The sequence below is a fragment of the Pelobates fuscus genome, chromosome 4 (genome assembly GCF_036172605.1).
Source record: "Pelobates fuscus isolate aPelFus1 chromosome 4, aPelFus1.pri, whole genome shotgun sequence".
Taxonomy (NCBI): Eukaryota; Metazoa; Chordata; class Amphibia; order Anura; family Pelobatidae; genus Pelobates; species Pelobates fuscus.
In genome coordinates, this window is record NC_086320.1 from 280708834 (window position 1) to 280723987 (window position 15154).

The following is a 15154-nucleotide window of genomic DNA, read 5'->3' on the forward strand; positions in this document are numbered from 1 at the left end:
ATGGGGGTAATTTTCATTCCTGGGCTACCATTTGATCTCAAAGGCAACATAACCAATCTAGCAAGTTTCAATGTGTATAAACTGAAAAATTTAATGTGCTATATTTGACCCTGCAACTTTCCAAAACACCATAAAACCTGTACATTGGGGGTACTGTTGTACCGTGAGACATCGCTGAATACAAATGTGTACTTTATCGCAGTAACTGCTAACAGTATTGTGACATTCACAGTTAAAATGCCATGCAGAACTAAAAAAAAAAGTCTTAATTTCTCTTTTTTAAATATATTTTATTCATATTAAATTATGTTTAATATACAAATATTTGATGTGACATGAAAGCCATGTTTCTCCAGAAAAAAAGATATGAGAAGTGTGGGTGCAAATCATATAAAAGAGGTGAATTACACCTGATCAGACATATAGCGCCAATTCAAGGTTTTGTTTACGCTTTGTTTTGATCACAACTTGTACAGTTGGTTCAGTCCTTAACGGGTTAACGGTTTAATGGGACAGTTTAAGCAACATAAGCTCTGAGTTCAGTGTAGTGGTTATGCTTCCCAGAATCTGGATCCCCCTTTTTTGTCAGTCCCTTTGGATATTTGATGAAAATTGAGGCACGGAACCCACCCGTTTGATAGTGCAGAAATTACTCTTTCAATATCAATTTGAGACATCATGGTTTGCCATTATTGGCCAAAAGTATTGGGGGTGGGTTAACCCAGCATTGTCAGATTATCACTGCATCTATGATACTGCACTGTTTGACAATGGTGCCTTTTTAACCCCTTAAGGACCAAACTTCTGGAATAAAAGGGAATCATGACATGTCACACACGTCATGTGTCCTTAAGGGGTTAAACAGATTTAAGTATAACAAATTACGTGTTTTTTTTTTTTTTTATGGCACAAGATGTCAGCAATTCTGATTTCCTATCTACACATTCGAATTCACACTTTGTTGTCATTGTTATTTATTTCTAAATTCCAAACAAGCCATGAACACACACGTTTAGTTAAAGAATGTGTATTTTAATACTCTTATATAAAATGTGTTCTTCGTTGTTTCCAAGAAGGGGATGGATATCTGTATAAAATGGTATTTGAAAAATCATTTCATCAAAATGACTGCAACATAATGAGTGATGGTAAATTTCCAAATATGATCCACTAAAAGTAATAGAACAGTTACCTAACAGGTTTAATATTTCAGTGTTTGAAGATAACGATGTATGCCTTCTGGTAGATTCAACTGTTCAGCCACAGAAAGGCATTCCTTTGCAATTCTACAGAGCTCATGCTTTGCTGACTCATTAAGCTGCTGGGTAGTCCTACATCTGGCCAAGGAAGAGGCAAGAGAGTCCTGAACTCTGCAACAGTTCCTCCCTGATGCACACGGACTTTGCTCATCCAGTTCGATATCAGGTGCACTGCTTGCAAGGTTCATGTCCTCCAAAGTGCTTGATAAATCAGAAGGATGGGGAGTTTGGTACAGAGAAGACAGACATTTCAGCAGGGAGTCCTCACACTGGCACACGGCAATCAGGAGATCATTCAGCTTTGTACTCACTGCAGGTTCAGGATTATGAAGTTGACTCCATGTCAGGAGGGCACTAAAGGATAACAATAAATAGTTATATCCATTAGGTACTCTACTACGCATATATGACATCTGATATGTTGCTTTATGTATATTAAAGCAGCTCATTAACTTTGCAGGTTTTGCTTTTAAATTTCCCTCCCAATTTCATCTTTTTTGTTCAAGAAAGTAGGGACTTTCTCATAGGGGGCAATTGGCTGAGTTTAAAGGACAGCTGCCCCCTCAAAACTATTTTTTAGCATAATGATCTTTTCATAAAGTTCTGAAACTCAATAGGATTCTTTGTTAACTGACATATGTATAAATAAATTTAACAAAAATACATTCATGAAAAGTCATTCCTACCTTTAGTATATGGCATGTACATAAAAGAAAGGACAGGGGAGGCGGGAGAATGGTATATAATGTTCAGTAAGGCTGAAAGAGCAGGGCATGGACCCGGATATTGAAGTAGCAAAAAGAAGAGAACTGGCTCTAAACCCTGGAGTACGGTCGGGTAATTGTTTAAAACGAAAAAAAAAGTATATATATATATATATATATATATATATATATATATATTATAGAGAGACAATAGAGTGTTGCCACTAGATGGACAAAGTTAACCATGCTAACAAATAGAATCAAAGAAAAAGATACTTGGTGATCTAATCCCAATATATAGAGTGTTGCAAAAATAAAGGGGGGGAAAAAACAACTAATATATATATATCACACACACACACACACACACACACACACAAAATAAAAAAAATAGAAGTTTACTCTGGGATGTGTATAAATAGATAGTAGCAGACTGAGCTGAATAACTGACAATAGATGGCAGTATCTTATAGAGAATCAAAGCGATCTGTAACAGTTTATCACCAAAATGCAACATGGTATGATATCATGTTAGCTATATTGTGCCAGGGGGGAACCCTCGGCAATTTAGGAGTGCAGTCATGTACAGCGGCTACTGAAACAGTGAGGGGTGAAGTCCTAGAAAGGACTGTTGGTGTGTAGAGTAAACAATAATAGTTATGGTAATGGTGAGAGGAAAAAAAATAAAAATAAAAAAATCGGCATGCTGATATGTACATATGCTAAATCTGTGCCTTCGATAGCACTGCCGATAATCACCATCCCAATATGCAATATAAAGAAAAAAAAGCGTTGGGAAAGTAATTCTGCTGGAAGGATATGCTAGTCTGAGCCTTCAATGGCACCTGTAAGTAAAAGAGAGAATCTATCTCTATGGAGCAGAACGTCAGAAGGTCTGTTCACCCAGGTCAGACTGCTGCTGAAGAATTCAGTGCAGGGAAGTCTGTAAGAAAACACGTACTGCTTGCACGCCAGTGTTCACAAACGGTCAGTAAAGGGTCTACAGTCTAACCAAGGATGAATGGCTACAACTGAATGGCAACACTCTATATATTGTGATTAGATCACCAGGTATCTTTTTCTTTGATTATATTTCTTAGCATGGTTAAGTTTTGTCTCCATCTAGTGGTAACACTAAATAATGTCTCTTTAGATTTTTTTTTGTCTATTATTATTATTATTATTATTGCCATTTATATAGCGCCAACAGATTCCGTAGCGCTTTACAATATTTTGAGAGGGGGGGATGTAACAATAAATAAGACAATTACAAGAAAACTTACAGGAATAATAGGTTGAAGAGGACCCTGCTCAAATGAGCTTACAGTCTATAGGAAGTGGGGTATTAGAAACATTAGGATAGGAAATATCAAGTAGGAGTGAAGCAGAGCTGGAGGAGAGAGCAAAGCACTATCCCATAGGGACAGGTATGTAAGGGAGAGATTACTCTGGGAGGCCATACGCTTTCCTGAAGAGATGGGATTTAAGGCCCTTCTTAAATGATTGAAGACTAGGGGAGAGTCTGATGGCAGTAGGCAAGTTATTCCATAGGAGAGGAGCCGCCCGTGAGAAGTCCTGCAAGCGTGAGTTGGCCGTACGGGTGCGAGCAGCGGTCAGGAGGTGGTCGCGGGCAGAGCGGAGGGTCCGAGGAGGGGCATACCTCTGGATCAGTGAAGAGATATAAGAGGGGCTGGAATTGTTCAGTGCTTTAAATGTATGGGTTAGCACTTTGAATTGACTCCTATAGGATACAGGGAGCCAATGTAAGGACTGGCAGAGGGGCGAGGTGTGAGAGGACCGACTGGATAGGAAAATCAGTCTAGCTGCAGCATTCATTACAGACTGTAGCGGGGCAGTACGGCTTTTGGGGAGACCAATCAGGAGAGGGTTACAGTAATCCATGCGGGAAATTACTAGAGCATGGACAAGCTCCTTGGTAGCATCTTGCTTAAGAAAGGGGCGGATGCGGGCTATGTTTTTGAGTTGGAACCTACAGGACTTGGCAACAAACTGGATGTGAGACTCAAAGGTGAGACCAGAGTCAAGTATGACGCCAAGACAGCGCGCTTTTACGTTTTAAAAGATCATTAAAGTGTCAAGAAAACAAAGCGGTTTTCCTGACACTATAGTGCCCTGAGGGTGCCCTTCAGCAGCTTACCTTTATCCAGCGCCAGGCTCCCTCGGCGCTGGTGACCTCTCTTCCCGTCCGACGTCAGCTCCTAGTGGCCGCGCGCGCATTCAAAGAGTCAATATAAAAGCATTTCTCAATGCTTTCCTATGGACGCTCTGCACGATGGATGCGAAATTCGCATCCAGCGTCGCACGTGCACTTCTAGTGGCTGTCCGGAAGACAACCACTAGAGGCTGGATTAACCCCAAATGTAAACATAGCAGTTTCTCTGAAACTGCTATATTTGCATCTGAAGGGTTAAAACCTGAGGGACATTGCACCCAGACCACTAAATTGAGCTGAAGTGGTCAGGGTGACTATAGCGTCCCTTTAAACTATTACCCGACCATACTCCAGGGTTAAGAGCTAGTTTTCTTCTTTTTACTATGGCATGTACATACACTCGGGTAAGAGTGTTTGAAAACCTCTATCAGTGGTAAGCAACCTTTGGCACCCCAGATGTTCTGGGCTACATCTCCCAAAATGCTATTACTGTCATAATGATAAAGCATCAAGGGAGATGTAGTCCACAACAGAAACTATGTTCCATACTCTGCATGGATGCGCTCAACATTCCCCAGGGACCGGCATGGTGGTGGAGAAAAGTTTAAAAACCATTAATCTCCATGGGTGTTGTGTAAATCATATTTGAGATGAACATTTTAAAGTTTATGTATTTAAAAAATAAATAAAAAAAATTTTAATACTTGTCAACACCTTTCTGGCTGCCGATCAGATTACTTCCTGGATGTTTAAGCTCAGTGGAGTTAAATTAAAGAGGCAGCAATTGCTCCTGGCACCCATTTTGCAAAGACTCACTGAATTGCATTGGGAAATATGATTGGGCAGCCACAGAAAGTATAAGATAGGGAAGGAGGAGAGGACTTGCAAAGGCTACAGACAAGAGAACTGCAGCTCTTCTGAGCTTTTTTAGATATATCTGAATGAAAAAAACTGCAATTTTACTCACCGTAAATTCCTTTTTCCTTAATATGGTGGCAGTACAATAGGGATGTACTCTTCCCCAGGACAAGCATCTGAAATTAAAACATAGAAAGTTCTTCCCCCAACAGGTATAAGACACCAACCTGCCATGGACCCTCAGTATGTCCCAATAAAACATCAGAGACTTAATACTGCAAAATATCAAATTTAATAATAAAGAGGGGGGAATGATGTGCCTCCACCATATTCAGGAAAAAGGAATTTACGGTGAGCAAAACTGCAGTTTTTCCTGACATATGGTGGCAGTACAATAGGGATATATATCGAAATCCCAGAACTATGGGAGGGAATCATGAAACCACTGCTTGCAACACCTTCTGCCCGAAAGCAGCATCAGAGGCAGAGTATACGTCTAGGCTGTGATGTTTGACGAAGGTGTTAAATGATGACCATCTAGTAGCTCTGCAGGTAACTTCCGGAGAAGCTTGTGCTTTATCGGCCAAAGAAGTAGCCATGGCTCTTGTAGAATGAGCTTTCAAGGAGGTAGGTAAAGACAGATTTGCTGAAGCATAAGCCAATTTTATAGTGTCCACGAGTCATCAAGCTAGAGTAGACTTAGAGGCTGTATGACCTTTAAATTTACCAAAGAAATTCACAAACTGTCAGTCTTCCTGAATGCAGAGGAGCGGTCTAAGTAGATTTTAAGGGATTTTTCGACATCCAACTCGTGCCATTTTTTATCCAGATCAGAGACAGGTGTATTACTAAAAGGCAGGCAGGGAAATAGGTTGATTGATAGCCATGGAAGAGATGACTTTTGGTAGAAATGAAGGTTTTGGATATAGAACAACCTTGTCTGGAACAATCTTTGTAAATTCAGTAGAAGATGACAAAGCCTGAATTTCTCCTATTCTCTTAGCAGAAGTTATAGCCACCAAAAATGCGGTTTTATAGACAAGAGCTTTAAGGAAGTTTCCTTCAAAGGTTCGAAAGGCTGAGAACAAAGAGCCTTCAACAACAAAGACAAGTCCCAAGAGGGGGAAAACATTTTCTTGGAGGCCTGATAGCCTTAAAAAAAAATAAAATCTTCTAACAAGAATATCTGAAGCCAAGTTCTTGACCAAAAAATAGCACAGAGCAGATACTTGAACTTTAAGGGTAGATAAATTAAGACCCTCTTGAAGGCAGTCTTGTAAAAAAATGCAAAATTGAAGTTTTTTGGGAATGATGAGAGCTGCACCAATTTGTCTAAATCTTCAATTAGATAGCAGAGGTAGATCTCTTTGTAGAATTCAGCAGTATTTTTAATCTCTCTTTCTTAATGCCAGTTATGTAGGATTAGCCGTGCAGCAGCCAAGCCGTCAATTTGAACATCTTCAATGTTTCTATTGGAATCCCTTTGTTCTCCAGGAGCTCTGTTGAAACTGGAAGTTGCCAGTACTTTAAAAATCGTCTTCAAAACCGAGAACCAGCTCCGATTTGGCCAGTATAGAATTATGGGCAGTACAATCGCCTGTTCTTTTTTTACTTTTTGCAAAATTTGTGGAATTAGGCACACCAGGGAAAATATGTATGCAAAGCTGAAGTCCCATTTGATTGACAGACCAACCAGATCCTGAAGCATGTCTGCCTTGAAGAGGGAGGCAAATGCTTGTACCTTTGTTTTTGACCTTCTCGCCATGAGATGACAGGTAGACCAACTACTTTAACCAGTTGATAAAAAAAATGACTGGATCAAGAGACCGTCTCGATCTGCTTAGGTCATCTGCAATTATTTTGTCTATCCATCTTATATGAATAGCGGAAATGTCTTCTAGATGGCTTTGAGCCCAGGACATAATTTGAGTGCAAAGGTTGTGCAACTTTCTTATCTTTGCAGGTCCTTTATTGTTCAGGAAGCCTACCATAGTCTGGTTGTCTGACTGAATTTTCATCGCTTTCCCCATAATTAGAGGTCTGAACTGATGAAGAGCATACAAAACGGTTATTAACTCCTTGTAATTTGAGGATTCCTTTCTTTCTTCTGCGGACCATGTCCTTTGCCACAAATGATACTGCAGATGCGCTCCCCCAACCTGTGTTTGAAGAGTTTGTGGTGATTATGCCCCATTCTTTTGGTAGACATAAAAGACCCAATAGGAAGCTGGTCTTTTTCCACCAATTCAGTTGTCTTTTTACAGGATCTGAAATCTTTATCAATGTATCCAAGTCTTCCTTTTTCTTAGACCACTTTGTAAGAATTTCCCACTGCAAAGGCCTTGATTCTGCCCTGGACTATTTTACCGCTGGGATAGTGGAAGTGAGGTGTCCCAACACCTGCATAGCTTTTCTTATAGAGCATTTCGGTACTCTCTGAAGCTCTTTTATCAGCTTCCATGTCTTTCTTCTTTTCACTGCAGTCAGGTGGATAGCAAGAGAAAACCTAGAAGCTGAATTGACTTTGCAGGATGTAGATGATATTTTTCTTGGTTTATCACCCAACCATGTTCTTCTAGGATTGTAAGCCACATCTGTTAGAGCGTCTCTTGACTTTGCCTTTATGAACCAGTCGTCCAAGTAGGGAATAACTGTGATTACTTGTTCCCTTAAGAGCGCTGTGATAAGTGTTAGAACCTTTGTAAATATCCTTGGCGCTGAGGCAAGACCGAATGGAAGGGCTTTGAATTGAAAGTGATGAACCTTGTGACCCTTTCTTTTGGCAAACCGCAGGTACGCATCTTTCAAATACAATGTTGCCATAAAATCTCATTTTTAAAGGGTATGTGTGACTGTAGCGATTGTTTCCATTCTGAAATGCTTGTTTAATTCTCTCAGATCCAGAATGGGGCGAAAAGACATCTGGTTTTGAGACCAGGAACAACCGAGAGTAGATACCCTGATATTGCTGGGCCCTTGGAACTCTTTGATAACACCTTTCTTTAAAATAGTAACCGTAGCAGTGAAGAGAGCTTGTTTTTTTAGCTTTGAACGGTAGGAGGAAATAAGGAAATCTGGTCTTGGTACATGTAAGAATTTTATCTTGTATCCTCTTGCAACCAGATTCAAAATCCCAGGATTTGCAGTGTTCTCTCTCCATCTGTGACCAAACTGCTGTATGTGTCCGCCTACTCTTATGGCGTCAGAATCTTTTTGCTCTGTCAGTTTTGATGTCTTTATTTGCGTTAAACTTTGGATCTTTCCTTTGTTAAAAAAAAAAAAACAAAAAAAAAAAAACAAAAAAAAAAAAAATCGGTTTTCTTGATACCCCTTGCGGTTCTTGTACTGGAAGTTTTTGTATCTGGGCTTCTAGAAATTACTTCCTTTCCTGAGAAAGGGCCTCATTGGTTTCTGACATTTGTCGAATTAATTCTTACAAAGGAGAGCCAAATAATTTCTTCCTCTCCATAGGAAGTTCACACAGAGCAGACTTTAAGGCTGTGTCAGTCGTCCAGGCTTTAAGCCACAGTGCCCTGAGGGCCACAGAGATCAAGCCCATGACACGAGCAGATTGTTTAATCACTTCTGTGATAACATCTAGCAGGTATTCATTGGATAATCTTTAATTGCAGAATAGGTGTGAAAGATCCTTGTCTTGGTGTTCTGCCAGGCAATCTTCCAAACCTTGAATCCAATAGTACTGAGCTTTAGCAACTAAATCTCCTGCCAATGCTGCTTTAGCATGAAACCCCGTTGCTTGATATGCTCGTCTGCTTGATGTTTCCGCCTTTTTATCCATAAGGTCTTTAAGTCCAGAGACTTCTCCAATAGGTTTAGTAGTCTTTTTTTAATACAACTGAGCAAAATGTACATCGACTGGTAAATCTTCCCACTTGTCTTATAAAAATGCTCTTGAAATTCCTGGAAATAAAAACGCCTTTTCTTCCCCCAGAGTTTTTCCACTCCTTGTACATAAGCTCCAGAATCTGCTGTTGAACTGGTAGGGTTTTTTTTACTCTACTTTTCTGATACCTCTTCAGAGAAGGCAACATTAACTTCCATAACATAACAAATTTTTTTTAGTTATTCCTGTGTGAAACCAATTTCCGTTATAGAAGAATCGATATACAGCTGTGAGCATGTATCTCGCTCGTGCAGTGATTTGCTGCCGCTAGAGACATCCTAGTTGCTTTGCCGGTGACCGCACTCGGCATAAAGCAAGACTCTCATACCTGCTCCGTAACTCTGCAGGTTGAAGATAGGCCACTCAGCTCTCCACCTGGAAGGCTATCAGGCCGGATTCCCATGGCAGCAACCCATGTGCCTCACTGAAACGTTCCAGATGCCATCCGTTCCCGATGGAACAAGAAAAAGAACTGAGGGTCCATGGCAGGTTGGTGTCTTATACCTGTTGGGGGCACAAGCTTCACCTGAAGATACCTGCAGAGCTGCTACATGGTCTTAATTTTACACCTTCGTCAAACATCACAGACTAGATCAGGGGTAGGCAACCTTCGGCTCTACAGATGTTGTGGACTACATCTCCCTTGATGCTTTGCCAGCAATATGGCTGTAAAAGCATTATGGGAGATGTAGTCCAAAACATCTGTAGAGCCGAAGGTTGCCTACCCCTGGACTAGATGTATACTCTGCCTCTGACATTGCTTTCAGCAGAAGGTGTTGCAAGCAATGATTCCCGCCCATAGTTCTGGGATCTCGATATATCCCTATTGTACTGCCACCATATGTCAGGGAAAACTGCAATTTTGCTCACCGTAAATTCCTTTTTCCTGAATATGGTTGCAGTGCATCATTCCCCCCACCACCCCCCTTCCTCTTATTATTAAATTTGATATTTTTGCAGTATAAAGTCTCTGATGTTTTATTGGGACGTACTGAGGGTCCATGTCAGGTTATTGTCTTATACCTGTTGGGGGAGGAACTTTTTATGTTAATTTTAATTTCAGATGCTTGTCCTGGGGAAGAGCATATCCCTACTGTACTGCCACCATAGGTCAGGAAAAAATGCATAATTAAGTGCATACATGGTTTCATTTGGGGTATATCTACTAAATAGTGATTTTAAGTATTTGATAAGGGAAGTGTCCTTTGTAGTGGTTTATTCTGTAAGAGTGCCACAGTGTAAGTAGTCAAATTGTTTGCTAATTCCAATTGGCTGGTGCTCTTAGCCATTGAGCTGGCCGTACACTGCAGGGTTTAGCTCAAGAGATCTAACAGAAGCTGGGTACAGAAGCTTCTAGCACTCAACAGCAGTAGTTATAGGTATCCAGTTGGCCACAACTAACTTGACAAACTGTTTGCAAATTGTTTGATTACTTACGTTGGGGCGAGGAGTGCCATGTCACTTGACACTATAACCACTACTAAGCACTGTAGTGGTTATAATGATTAGAGTGTTCCTTTAAAATATACTGTGAAAGACCATTATTTTGCTTTTGTTCAAAAACAATAAAAGAAAACAATGCAGGACTTGATAAAGGAAACCCTCTCTTCGGGCGATATATAAAGTACGCACATTCATACAAACCGTATTTTATTTTTTTTTTTTATAAAAAAATAGAAAATAAAGCAAGGAGTGTCATAAGTGACGTAAAAAAAACAAAAAAACTTTCCTTTAGATCAAAATCTAATTATTGTTGTCATTAATTCTAGGGATTTCTTGTTAATTTCTGCTTTAAAATGCATCTGTATGATATCTATTTTATATTATCCTCAAGGAATGTATATTTATTTAAAAGGTACTCTCACTAGGCGGTTCTACTTAAATAAAAAAAACAAAGCAAGCAGCACCTTGAGAAGCACTTCACAATCTGCAAAAATCATAAAACAGTAATTACCTTAGGGTTCCTCGAAGTTCACCAAAAGGCCTTAACATGTTCACCCCAAGTTTGTATCCAAGGTTAAATCCGCTTTGCAGTGCATTCTCCCTACCAGCATCTCTCCCATTAAGGTACCCCTCCTGCAATGGAACAGTATAAATGGTTCAACTTCGCAAACGACCGTTTTGGATTTCTAGCAATATGTATATCATGAGTGTATATTTTTGTCCATCAAGCACATAACAGACCCTCAGTCCACCTTCGTGTTTGTAGGGGTTATGTACAAAGATTAATTCTGAGGCAAAGTTTTAGAAGTGGAGTAGTCACCATGGAAACCAGTGGAATGTTCCTGCTGATCACTACACCTTTAGAACTTTGCACCAGAATTACTCTTTGCACACAACCCCCATTGCATCAATGAAAGGGAGAGCCCACAGACCACATAGTCCCTAAGCCTTACTTTCGTGTCCAGGTCCTAGCCTCTCCATTCTGCATCAGACACCTGTGGCACTCAGCTGTTGCCTGACATGTTACTGAAATTTGCTTTCCTTTGTCAGTCCATGAAACATCATCTGACTTTTTGTCAGCACCAGAATAAACACTCCAGGCACTTCTCTATGTGGTTGGGAACTTTGTATGCCCTAGCTCACACTGCCCTGGCCATATTCAGTTCTGTGGATGTGTCCCGGTATCATCACCCGGTTGGCAAACAGGTGCTCCTTCCGCTACCGTCCTCATACCCTCTTTAGCCATGGTAGTAAACCAATGTCAATGGTCCAACATGGAAACTGCAGATTGGCAGTGAGTACTGGTGGCAGGTCTATCAATGCCAAATAGGTAGAAAGGACAAAATTTACCATAATAATGCATTAGAGGGTATGGATCCCAGGGAAAGCCTTGGCTTATGTCAAGTTATTCCAAAACAGATTGACATGAAACCAAGGGACAACACCAGGACACTCAAAGCAAAGTACCTCTACAGTGATCAAAAGTAGTTTTGTTACCAAGAGTGGCCCTTTAACAGCTCTGAAATCCCCAAAGCTCTCTGTCTATGGAACATCATAGAATATGCATCTGAAATAAGTAAAGGGCCCAATATCACTAGCAATAGGGTACACAGCTGCAAGGGATCCTAATGTGCCTTTTTACTCTCCCAGGAAAATTGCTTAGGCTGACTGAATTTCTTTCCCTCAAACCTATTTCAGCACTTATTTTACATAGCTGGAATAATATGATACCTAATAAATAATAGTGTAGGTTCACTGTGAATACCCCCTCCCACACATGTGGAATGAAGGGGCACCTTCCACAACTTTCACCCAGCTTCAACTGCATATTTAATACTCTAGAGTACAGAAATTAACTATACATTATTCTATAAAACAGGCTTTCCCAAACTCCGGCCCTCCAGATGTTGCTGAACTACAACTCCCATAATTCTATGAATGAAATAGATAGGCTGAGAATCATGGCAGTTGTAGTTTAGCAACATCTGGATTTCCGGAGTTAGGGGAAGCCTGCTTTAAAACAACAAGCTCACTGCGTTTAATAGCAGATACAGTAAAGCATAGCACACAGGGATAGCTTCCAATATATATAAATCTGGAAAGCCCAGACACAGATATAAACTCCTCCTGCATCCTCACCTTCAACCTCTTCTCCATTGATCGCTTCCATTCTGTCTGCACGACGTTCATCTCGTCCCCCTCTTCATCAAACACGTCCTCCCCCTCCATGCTGTCCCGGGTTCTGCTCGCAGTCTCTCTGCCGGGAGCTCACTGACCATGCGCGCACCTGGGCAGGTCATGACGCACGCGCAGATCGCTCTACAGCCACACACGTGCCCGTGACACTAAGCGCGTCCGTGAGACAAAAGCATGCCGCGCATGCGCATGACTGCATTCATAATACGTGGTTTACCAAGTAGATACATTCTGAACTGCGATATAGGAGTATTATTTATTTATTCATTTATTTTTCATCTATAACCACCGAGCCGTATGGTTGTTACAAATATTATGGAGCATTTTATCAAAGTAACCAGGGCTATTTTGGTACAAAGTGCTGAGTAAGGAGCAATCACCATGGCAACCTATACAATTTCAATTACAATAGTGTTTGCTGTAACCTGTTCACTTCAGGATTCCTATATACAAAATACCCAGGATATGCAGCCATACAGCAGAAACGTGTATACGGGACTTTAACTATTGCAAATTAAAGGGACCCTATAGTCACCAGAACAACTTCAGCTTAATGCTTGATGGTGTCTATAGATTTTCATAGAGAAGGCAGTGTTACTATACATTACTGACTAGGGACACCTCTAAATTTCAAGTCGTATGCTACTGCCGAAAACCTAAAAACCGGCCTAAAATCTAAAACCTACTCGCCACAGCAAACCTTCATAATACACCCACCAAGGGTGACTATCACTTAACAGGGCTAGTGGGCAAGTGGGAATTTTGAACCATGATAATATGGTAATATATGACCAATAATTAAAGTGACAGGTATTAGAAAGAGAACTGTAATTTTACCACCCAGGATGCTATTAACAGTATATACTACATGCACAAATGTATAAATAAAAATAAAAAACACATAAAATATATCTCACACAGAAAATAATTACCTGTGTGCTGTACTATAGCTATACCCCTATCAATCATTGTTACAAGTTATGCCTCTTACACCTGTTAGCCAGCATAGAGAGAGAGAAAATTAGAAGCATTGGAAATATAAACGGCATTTGTTAAAGTGTAATTGCCAAGCTTTCTCTATTGTGGAGTGTTTGAGAATCTGCTTATGAAGGTTTAGCGATTCCCCCATAGTAATGAGCATTTGTACTTGGTGTATCACCTCTTTTGGAATAAGTACCACAATCGGTCTGTACCACAATTGGTGTGTTTTACTGAACTCACTTATGTAATGGCGTAGGGCAGGATAGGAAGCCTTCAGCACTCTATATGTTGTGGACTACATTTCCCTTGATTCTTTGCCAGCATAATGGCTATAAGAACATTAAAGGAGATGTTGTCTATAGCATCTCGAGGGCTGAAGGTTGCCTACCCAATAAAAGTTTGTAGCATCATGAGATTTATAATTTTAATACTAAAACACAGTAAAAAGCAAGTGTTTATAGGACTGGATCCATATTCTCTCTTCATTTACAAATGAGAATTCTCATTATATATTACTCCGAAACAGGATTTCTGTTTCTCCTCCTGCGATGCAATGTGTGCCTTGGCTGTGCCTGGACTGTGCTAGATTATGATGTGAGTTGCTAAATATTTAATATACATGTAAAAGAAATCAAAGCATTATATATATAAATCAACACAAGGTATAGGTGATTTCTAATGTTCTATTCAATGGTGTAATATCCGAAAAACTAACAGTTTCTTTTTAGAGGCACAAGGGGTAGAAGCATTTTACTAATTCACCTGTATTGCTACAAAGTAGCCATGTTCTTTTATGGTATAACTTTATGAGTGCTGATTCTTATATGCAGCTAGTGACCTCTAGTGTTAAATAAAAGTAATGGTGAACAGAAGGAATGATGGAAGCACTATTGTTGTTATTATTATACTTTATTTATAAGAGCCAACAGATTCCACAGTGCTGCACATGGGTGCAATTAGTACAAGTAAAAAGACAAAGGTACTATACATCGGAGAGAATACAGCATTTCAAACAAATACAGGAGTTTATGACTTACAATCTAAATGTATAAGAGGGGTGACAAACAGCAGGTGGAGACCGCAGAGGGATATAGTGGAATGCATTAGGTACTTGAATTACCCTATAAGGGAAGGGATACCTACAGTAAAGAAAGCCAGGATAAAAATATGGGGAGGAAGTGGACATCCCTGGTGTATTCTGTTCGTCATTTGAAACAGATCAGAATGGAATCCAGTGGATAAAACATGGCTGACTAGGATGTGTGTAGACTCAGTATAGTGCAGGATACATTTTTAAAGAATACATGCCCCATTGTCACTATCTCTCTTCTATCTCTCCACCCAGTCTATCTATCCATGTTACAAACCCCACAGTTCTCATATCCATTCTCTTGCTTATCACAACTGTGAATTGTCTGTTCAGGACTAATTTCTCCATTCGTCTCCTGCACGTCTTGCTAGATGGAAGTTTGCTTGTGGCAGCATTGATCAAATATACACACTGGTAAATGATGTTGACCCTACTATCTTTTATTTCCAGGCACTGTATTTGGGGGCTAATGTCCACAAACATTATGTCCATGGCTCTTTCTCTTGTTTATTTACTTGGGACAATGCTCTGATATGTAATTTAGCA

General features: G+C 40.1%; 1 protein-coding gene across 1 annotated transcript; it reads right to left on the reverse strand.

Moving 5' to 3' along the window:
- Positions 1-344: 344 nt before the first annotated feature.
- YAE1 (YAE1 maturation factor of ABCE1) lies at positions 345-12633 on the reverse strand. Its single transcript, XM_063450661.1, has 3 exons — positions 12481-12633; positions 10853-10974; positions 345-1613 (listed from the first exon to the last, which is right to left on the reverse strand). Exons 1-3 carry the CDS (start codon positions 12568-12570, stop codon positions 1202-1204), a joined length of 624 nt encoding a protein of 207 aa, XP_063306731.1. The 5' UTR covers positions 12571-12633; the 3' UTR covers positions 345-1201.
- Between the last annotated feature and the right edge of the window lie 2521 nt (positions 12634-15154).

Excerpts from the sequence above, each read along its gene's own strand:
- YAE1 (XM_063450661.1), bottom strand. The coding sequence starts at position 12,570 with ATGGAGGGGGAGGACGTGTTTGATGAAGAGGGGGACGAGATGAACGTC. Across the intron at positions 10,975-12,480 it reads CAATGGAGAAGAGGTTGAAG|GAGGGGTACCTTAATGGGAG; the intron begins GTGAGGATGCAG and ends GTTCCATTGCAG. Across the intron at positions 1,614-10,852 it reads GAACTTCGAGGAACCCTAAG|TGCCCTCCTGACATGGAGTC; the intron begins GTAATTACTGTT and ends GTTATCCTTTAG.